Consider the following 9,214-nt stretch of genomic DNA (forward strand, 5'->3'; position numbering starts at 1 on the left):
ATAGCGCCTCTGACTGGCGTTTGCAGGTGGGTAACGCCATGGAGAAGGAGAGCGCAAGTGCTGCTCAACGGCGCAGAAGAGCCGAGAAGCTTATCTCATCGGATCCCGAAGTAGTTGCCTGGCAATCAGCGGTTCAGCGTACGAAGAATGAACAGAAGAAGGCTAATAATCCTAGACAATCTGGAAAGCTAAGAATAATCAGCTGAACCTTTGCTAACGCTACGTATATCCTGGCATAGCCGCGCTAAGCCACTGCATTTTTTTTTTGCTTTCCAAAGCAGCGCGGCGGCTTTCAATTGCGCATCAGAACGCGCACACGTGGTCCGGCAGGTTTCGGTTTATTCCTTCGGATGGTTTTCGCTTTTTGCGCCCACAAAGCTGATGGCTGTTTGGTTTCTAATCTCTCACATGGGTGACCGCTTGTTACTCTCTCGTTTATTGCTCCCCGGGGCGCGATTACATCTGTTTCCGTGCGGCGCTAAATTACACAAACGACGCCGCCGCGATTGCGCTTCCTGTTTTGGGGTCTCGGAAAAACTAACTATAAAGAACAGAGACCGACGGCATGGCTGCCTTCTTCTTCCCCCTTTAATTCCACCCTAACTGTACTGATGATTGTAGGCGCGTGGTGAGAGACCGTCATCGTCTTCCATTCTCAACACCTTCCCGCCCGCGACAAAGAAGTGAAAAAAAATGACGGCACAGAAGCGAAAAGGAAAGAATGGCACAACACAACAAAACACTGCCTGAGCCACCGCACTGGCTGGGCGATAGTTCGAAGTCACGTCACTTGTAACATGTAGCGCCATATTTTCGTTCGCTGGCTGCAGATAGGTCGATGCGCGATTCACTCAACGTGCATAGCGAACTAACCACCACTTCGCGTTCGCAGATTTGTCTCGCACGCAGTTTACGATCCTTTAGTTCAGTGAAGTCAATCAAACGCAGTTCGCAAACGTCCTAGTCGAGTCCGTGGTCGCGCAGTCAAGTCGGAGCTCTCTGGATGTTAACGAGAACCTTTCTTTTCCATCGATGTTTGAAGCGTTTGCAGTGATCTCGAATTACAGTCGCTCTTCCTGCATGAAATCGCTGCTTGCATGTGGTTAGGTCAGTCGGTGACTCGCGCGTTCTTAGTATGAAGTGGCGTCTCTCGAAGCCTCTGCGTGCTCTTACTCTCTTTGGTTTCAGGCATTCTTTGGCGCTCACGTGTGAAGACCATCTTTTCTTTCTTCTCCTTAGTTCATTTCCTTTCGGTGCCGTTATTCTGTCGTTCCGAGCTGCCAGATGGTTTCGCTTGCTTCTTGTGTCCTGTACGCGTTGAACATTATGGTTGCGTCTCTTCAGTCGCATACCATGGAAGTGCACACTCTCCTTCAGGTTTGCCGTCTTGATAGCCGAGATCGTGATTCGTGTGGCTCGTACCGATTTCCATGTGTCATCTTTAAAAGTATTTACGTTTTTGCTTGCTCGTGAACTTCGATCTTTCCTTCGCTTGGTCCTTCGGTCTTCGTGACACACGTTTGACGCTTTTGTCGCAGTGGAGTCGAATCTGTCGTAACTGGAAATGTCTTCAGAACTCCCACAACCGACAGACAACAGTGTGCCAGATTCCAGAACTGTACTTCCAGCAGAATTTCTGGGAATAGTTTCAATCGTTTTGTGCTCAGACGCAGCTGGTGTCATTGCTTCATCCTTGAAACCCGTCACTAATACAGTTTCGTAGCTTCGGCCATTTTGCGTATTGGTACCAGAATTTCTTAAACTGCCAGTCTCTTCTCCAGTGTCGCTGACGGTCATTGTCTCGTCCTGCGAGTAAGTCAAACTCGGCTTAGACCTTGTCACTGAACTTTGTCCTTGCTGTGCGAGTGCGCACAACGGTCTATTCTCAAATTCCGCTAATCGAAGTTGAAGGTCTGATGCCAGCCTGGTCTGATGCCTTCAAGAGGTATAGGTCTGATGCCTTCAAGAGGTATAGTGTCATGAATCTGGCGGTCTATTTTCTTCAAGTCCTGTCTCAATAATTCGAGGTTTAAGTACAATTTTTTGAGCTCACAAATTCTCGATGACCTAGACGAAAGTACCACGTCACTCTTTTTCATTACTTCTTCAATGGCTGTTCGCAATGATTTCCGAATATCTTGGAGTCGCTTCATCTTCTCGTCAATCGTTGTGTCTGTCTCCTTCGCGTTCGTGATTCCACAGTCAATATCGACGATGATGGCGTGGCGCTAGCCGCTCCAAGGGCAGGGCCTTCGCATCTACTCTCACTAAAAGGCGTCATCATTCCGACTTCGGAACCCTTGAAATGACTATCCTCACATGAGTACTGTGGATCAACTACGGAACATTCGGTAGCTTCGAGGGCCGCAGAACGGGCGTTATTGCAGCGAAAGTTCATCGTCCTGGCCTCGCAAGCCTCGTAGTTTTCGCCGAAGCAAAAATCTAATGGATGGCCAGACATACCGTTAGCTGCTCCGAAGGCCGGGTTTACAGGATGTAACTCTTCTTTCTTCATGGACATCCTAGCCTTGCGAACCTCGGGCCGTCGTCTTGAACGACAAGGACAGACCAGAGCCGAAGTCATCGTAAGGGGCTCCCGCCTCGCGAACCTCCAGGCGACGGACGCTGCCTCATCAATCCTTGAGTCGCCGTCTTGGTCTCAGTTCAAGCCGGAGTCGTAGTCCCGGGTTTCACAGCACCAAATATAAATAACGAGGACCCGTGGTCGTAGACGTGTTTACTGTGTAAGGGCTAGCTCCAAATCCCACTTCGTTCTCTTCCCTCCGTTCCGTCTCTAGCGCCTCTCCCCGAGCCCATGCCCCACTTCTTTATTTTCAACACTAACTACGTATTGTTGGCTATAAGACGAAGGATTACTATAGCTTTTTCACTCGTTTTGCTTTCCGGACGGACGCACAACCATAGAGTTTTCTTCTGTGCGCTCACTGACGCAGTTCGCTTACGCTATGGAAACGCGCGCCGGTTGCTCTGCTGCCGGTGAGTCGAGCAGCGATTCTTCCGATGCGGACTATTCCCCAAGTGCCGAATCAGAATCTGATTCATTGGATTTCAGTTTTTCAGACGAGGATTTTTTGACGAGTTCAGACTCCGATGACGATCAAGGAGCGACATCTGAAAAGCGTGCGCAGTGAGCCATGCTTCAAAGACTATACACGCTGAAACGTTTCTAGTGTTAGAGCACGGACATTTTTAACCGGAAAAGTAATCTGGTGCGCTTATTTTTGTATGTCTGTGAGCTATGTTTAATACAATGCATATTTTTATTTATAAAAGACTGTCAAAGTTTTTTTAGGATTTTGCTTGATTTTACTACGAATAAACCATGTGTATGTAAGAACAAAAATGTTTTTTTTTTCACTTTACGGTCACGAAGAAAATTTTAAACAATTTATTTCTTAAATAGAATTGTCTGAAGAATTTCTTTCAGCATTAAAAAAATTACACATTTTTGGACTGGATTTCGCGAAAAAATTCGACCCTCAAAAGGTTAATAAAAGGTGCGGCTTGCTGTTTCGTAACAGACCTTGTGCATTAAATTTCAACCATGCCAGAGCAGATGACAATGTTTACGTTGTTCTGCTTTCTGGAGAGAAAGCAGACCGTAGCTGCGAACAAACGATTGTTCGCGGTACATTTTTGCTCTCTTCGGCAGAACGGTCAGCATGCCGAGGTGTGCTGTGCCAGACTGTCGAAGTGGATACACATAGGCAACGTCAAGTGAAGTGCCCTTCGTACAGCGACACTCTTTCAAACCACCGAAAGACCCGAATGTGCTGAGGGAGTGGAGCAATGCGACAGGACGCACAAATTTCAAAGTTACGCAAAAAACATTTATCTGTGACCTTCACTTTGATGCAGCGGACATTTGCACCTCCTCCCAGCATGTTGTGAATGGCCAAACAGTCTCGATTCCGCGAGGACCGTGGTGGTTCAAAAAAGGTGCGGTACCGCGGCACTTTGTCAATTGCGCTGAGCATGCTTTGAAGCTTTGTGTAGAAAATGTCGGCACAAATGCAGCAAGCGCGCTAGTGACCCAAGATGGCATTACCTCAGTTTTTCGAAGCGAAAGTGAGACGTGCGCGGAAATGTTTGAACATGGAAACAGGGCCGCCTCAAATGCTGAAAGCATTGAAGTCACCATGAAAGAAAGCTCCACAGGTGAACATTGGTTTGGTGGCATAGAAGACTTACCCATGCATGGAGCATGGTGTGTGCAGCACATGGAGGAGCGTGTTGTTTTTTACAAACTTGAAGAAATTGGTGGTGTGGTTTCTATTGAAAGAGCAGTCATTATAATTAAAAACTCGGCCGTGGTTGCTAACGGAAAACTTGTGCCGGAATCCTCTTACACCATTCATGAATGTGCCAAACTCAGTTTTACCACCTTGAACGACGCAGCGCCCTTTCTTCATCTCATGGGAGTCTGCGTGTCTGCACTGGTTTTGATTCTCGTTCATGTCCTTCAATATCAACTTCGAAGATAGCTGTCAAGTCTGGGAGGATATGGAGAAGCAAAAAATGTGCAGTGCTGTCGGCGAAAGCCATATGCGTTCAGTGCAAGAAAGCAAAAAAGAAGTTGCAGTGCAGGAAGAAACGACGTCAAAAGGAGCAAGTACGTGCCTATTACATCTGCGCTGTTGAGAAATTTAAGAAGACTGTAAGAGCAACAGTTACGGGCACCTTCCTGGGTGGAGCCACCTGGCTGAGCTAGCAGGACCTCCAGTCGCGTTCAGCTTCTGCCACTTTTGGACCACAATAAAGTTCTCACTCACTCACTCACTCACTCACTCACTCACTCACTCACTCACTCACTCACTCACTCACTCACTCACTCACTCACTCACTCAAGAGCAACAGTGCTGCGGGAGAAATACAAGAGGCAACTGCTAAGCTTGAAAAGAAAGATATGATCAAATCCAAGCAATGCACTGTTGAAGAAGATTTTAGCTGAACTTCTGCCATTGCAGCAACTTGCATTTCGAACAGCACTGCAGTCGATGAAAGCGAAATCTTCAAGAGGTGTGCGGTATGACTATGGGTGGCTGCTGAGTTGCCTTCTCTTGAGGATTTCAAGCCCACGTGTGTAACTCTTGATGTCAAGAATAAAAATCCTTCCTCTTCCAACTTCGAGTAGGCTCCGACAAATAATAAGAGGAATGCCTTGTGAGTTTGGCTTCAACAAGCTCTCCCTTGCCAGCATTGGAGCTTTCATGTAGGAGTCCAGCGTTACGGCACACTCGTAATAGACGAAATGAAGGTACACCAAGCAGTAGCTTTCAACCGTCAAACATACAAAATTGATGGGTTCGTAAATTACGGAGACGGGTAAGTTTCAGCAGCCACTGCTGATCATGCATTAGTTGCAATGTTTGTGCCTCTATTCCACCCATGTCGTCAACCGATTGCAAGCTTTGCAACAAAAAATGCAGCCCCCGGACACGAGCTCGCCAAAATAGTTCTTGATGCAATCGTGCAGCTACGCAAACACAACGCCATTGTCGTCGCAGTTATCAGTGATGGCGCCAGCACGAACAAAGCCATGTGGTCCAACTTTGGCATATCGGGCAAGCTTCACTCAGCAAACCACAAACCAATTCAAAGCCTCTACTTTCTTTGGGATGTACCCCACATTGCCAAATGCATTATAAACCATCTTCTTCGACACAAACACGGCATGGTGAGTACCACAGTACGATATCGCAATAAATAGTGTTGCAGCGCCCATCCAAATACATTTTCTTCCCATTATTCGCAGCACAACATACGATTGACGGATTTTCTTTTCTGTTCTTCTTGCTCACAGATTGGTCAACATCGCATAAACTATGACCACTACTATGTTCTTCAGGAAGTAGACGGCAAAGGGCAACTCCGCATTGTTCCCAAGCTTACCGTTGAACACGTCTGCCCCGACAACATGAGAAAAAGTAGTGTGAAGCTTGCAGTACAGGTAAGATTACGAAAGACTGTTTTTGAAAAAACTTATAGCTTAACTGATTATTTAGGCAAATTCTTCACATGTGAAGCACAAACATAACAAGTACCGCAAAGTGTTCCCCTTAGTCTTTTTGCGATGCAATAAAATCGTCCTCTACGTTTTCTTTGCCCTAGCTGCTCAGCCGAAGTATGGCTATCGGCCTTGATGGGTACAGGCGACTCAAGCTAGCTGGCCTGAAAGACTGCGAGGGGACAGCCGCGTTTACCCGCATGATAAGTGACCTTTTTGACGCCCTGAACGTCCTTGTTTCGGTATAAGGAGTGCATCCAAGGAAATTAAGGCAAGTGAGATAAGACGTACGTGCTATTGTTGAAGAACGTTCGCAATATGTAATGTTAATTAAGAACTGAGGTGCTGGGCATAAAAATAAAATATGTAACGCCGACAAACATTTACACTAACAAAAGCCTCCTTTAAGTAGACTTTTTTGCAAATGAAGGAAGATATTGAAAGAAAGACGATGAAGAAATGTCTTACACCTTAGAACTTCGCCGTCCTAGATAACGTAAATAAAAGCTGATGAGAAGGCAACACGCCGCTGGCGTTATTACTAGTATTACGAGCTTATATTCCACTTTCATTTGAGGACACACATGTTTCATTTAAAAAAAATCAGGTTAAAAATAGCCCTATGCCTTTCTACAAAGGTCCATTTTTTATAAACGTCAACGTTTACATGTAAGAGCTAGCTTGCACAACATAACACAGTGATGTCTAACATAACCATTTCCCTTTTCTAAATCATCCAAGATTTCATCGATATCTTGGACTTGACAGAGAGAAACCACGTTGAGAACGGAACAGCCATGTTCGCATCTCAAGCAACAATGGAGTGCTTGAGGGCGACTTTGACATATATCCTGGACTTAACAGAAGACTTCCTTGCTAAATGTGCGCGCTACGTGCTCACATGCAAGCTTAAAGGAGTCTTGACACAAAAATTTTCGCCCCGCGTTTTTTTCTTTTTTTTGCTGCAATGTGTTGCTGGGGGCCTGTTAGTCATAACACGGCACATCGTTTGCTGCAGCACGCGACAGATAATTAATTACAAGCTCCTCATTACCGACGCATCCTCAGTTTTTTGACAGAGCTCCAAAAACGACAAGCCACCGGTTGCAACTATATCACCACCTAGCGAGTGAAACGCTCGGTCACGTGAGCACACAAAACAGTGACGCATTTCTGCGCGTCAAGGAAACAGCGCAGAAGGATTTCGGCATTGTGGCCTGTCACTGCAGCCCAGGCAGCACAGGGAAATCCATAAGTCATTGGGAGCAGGAAACGGGAAAGCGGTAGTGTCTCCAAACACAAAACTTTCAACGCTTGCGCCGCGGCCACACACTCACGAGCAGCCGCCGAGCAGACACCAACAGCGCAGCGTCGTGCGCGTCAAAACAGAAATGGCGGCTACAGTGTCATCATAACTTGTTTTACCGGCTGCAACGGTTACGTAGGGGAAGTAGGGGGGTCACCTCGAGTCACCTGCGAGGGTGTCAATGCAACAGGTGCGGCCTATAATGCTGAATCGCGCACGCGAACTTCAAAATTCAAGTAAAAATACCCTCCAAGCTTTATTCGCTGTCGATATTTTGCAGATGGTACACGCACGCACACAGAAATCGATCCAGCAGACTATCTCGGCCGCGAAATTTTGTGTCAGTACCCCTTTAATCAAGACCTCTTGGAGGTAAGATTAACATAATTTCAAAAAACAAAGCTAGAAATATACTGCACGCTTACTTCATTGCATGAAAAATAAACAAAGCAGCGATGAGGAAGCATAGCGTGGTTTTAAACAGTCATCATATCTTTATGTGAGATGTGCAGTTCACGCCTGCGACTTGCACTCTATAAGTCCTCTTTGTGCATTCCATACGACATGCATACATTGGCTTTACATGCATACTTTGGATTTTGAAAGAGATACATATGGTGAACTGACGTACGGCTTTACTACTACCATTTCAGAGGTTCTTCAGAATTACCAGGAGCTTTGGAGGTGAAGAAGACCATCCCACGATCCTGAGCTTTTCCCATATCTACAGGTTGCTGTGCCTGTACACACCTGTCAAGACTTCGATCGTGGGTAACGTTCAAGAGAAGCCAACTTTAATTCTAGCCACAGCGCAAGAGACGATGAAGCAAGGAAAGAAGCAGCAGCTGGCAACGTATGAAAAGCTGCGGGAGACAGCTCAAAGTTTTAGGAGGTTCGCTTGCCTGGAATAAGTTCAGCATCCCTCTCGGGACCGAAACCGCTTCCGGACCACGGATATATGCTTTGCCAGCAGCACAGGAGTGCGTCGTATAATACCTCTGGGTTACATTGTGCATTGATTAATGAAACACGTCAACTGCGCTGCTTGCATAAGCAGCATTCACTCAACAAACACTCAGTGCCCCGCTTCACTACTGACGTTGGCAAGAGAATTCAGGAGCGGAAGCCTCAAGTACCCTTTACAGAACTTTACAAAATGTTCAAACGCGTCGAATAAAAACTATCTCTCGTGCTAGAAGAAAACCATCTATGCGCCGACATGTTTTGGGATGCGCTGGATGTCATCAAGGACTGCGATGTCCCAAGCGTTGGTTGTTGAGTTCATAAGGACACCCTGACATCGGAGATCGTACACCCATACGTTGTTTTGAGAATGCACTTTTTTACGAGAGATGTTTGCAAGAAGCTGAGTGCTTCTGGCAGGGTGTCTTCTGCAAAAAAGAAAGCCAAACTTCTCTAGACTATGCAGCAAGAAACTGCAATATCAAGTAAAAAAACTAAGAATCTTGAACAATTAAACGTATTTGGCGCCATTGTTTACAGCTGTTGCGCAGCAACGAGCACAGACCTCAGTGAATTAGGTGCTGTAATGTGGACACGTGAACATCGGCACAACAGCGAATACGTACTCTAGCAGGAGTTCCAAGTAGAACAGAGCCCGGCGACACGTGTCCATATAGAATTCTAAATTGAGGTATTCGAACGTCAAGCTAAACTGACGCCGTTCTTTATAATTGCATTCCTGCCTTCACTAGGAGGTGACGAAGAGATGAAGGAGCTTGGATATCTGCACAATTGCTATACTGCGTTCCTAGTCGTGCACATTCATTACGTTTGCCAATGTGAAAGACAATCTTTGCACTTAATACATCAGAAATAGTTGAATCTGCAGAATTTACAAACTATATGTATTTACAAAC

The 9,214-nt window shown here is 46.1% G+C and overlaps 1 protein-coding gene across 1 annotated transcript; it reads left to right on the forward strand.

The window, feature by feature from the left end:
- The first annotated feature begins 1,353 nt into the window (after nucleotides 1–1,353).
- On the forward strand, nucleotides 1,354–4,613 carry LOC119397176 (uncharacterized). Its single transcript, XM_037664614.2, has 2 exons — nucleotides 1,354–1,377; nucleotides 3,729–4,613. Exons 1-2 carry the CDS (start codon nucleotides 1,354–1,356, stop codon nucleotides 4,503–4,505), a joined length of 801 nt encoding a protein of 266 aa, XP_037520542.1. The 3' UTR covers nucleotides 4,506–4,613.
- Nucleotides 4,614–9,214: the final 4,601 nt, after the last annotated feature.

This window comes from Rhipicephalus sanguineus, chromosome 6, assembly GCF_013339695.2.
Source record: "Rhipicephalus sanguineus isolate Rsan-2018 chromosome 6, BIME_Rsan_1.4, whole genome shotgun sequence".
Lineage (NCBI taxonomy): Eukaryota > Metazoa > Arthropoda > Arachnida > Ixodida > Ixodidae > Rhipicephalus > Rhipicephalus sanguineus.

Bases quoted from the DNA above. Each gene is read 5' to 3' on its own strand.
- LOC119397176 (XM_037664614.2), top strand. From the start codon at position 1,354: ATGGAAGTGCACACTCTCCTTCAG. The intron at 1,378-3,728 runs GTTTGCCGTCTT...GGATACACATAG, and splicing joins AAGTGCACACTCTCCTTCAG to GCAACGTCAAGTGAAGTGCC.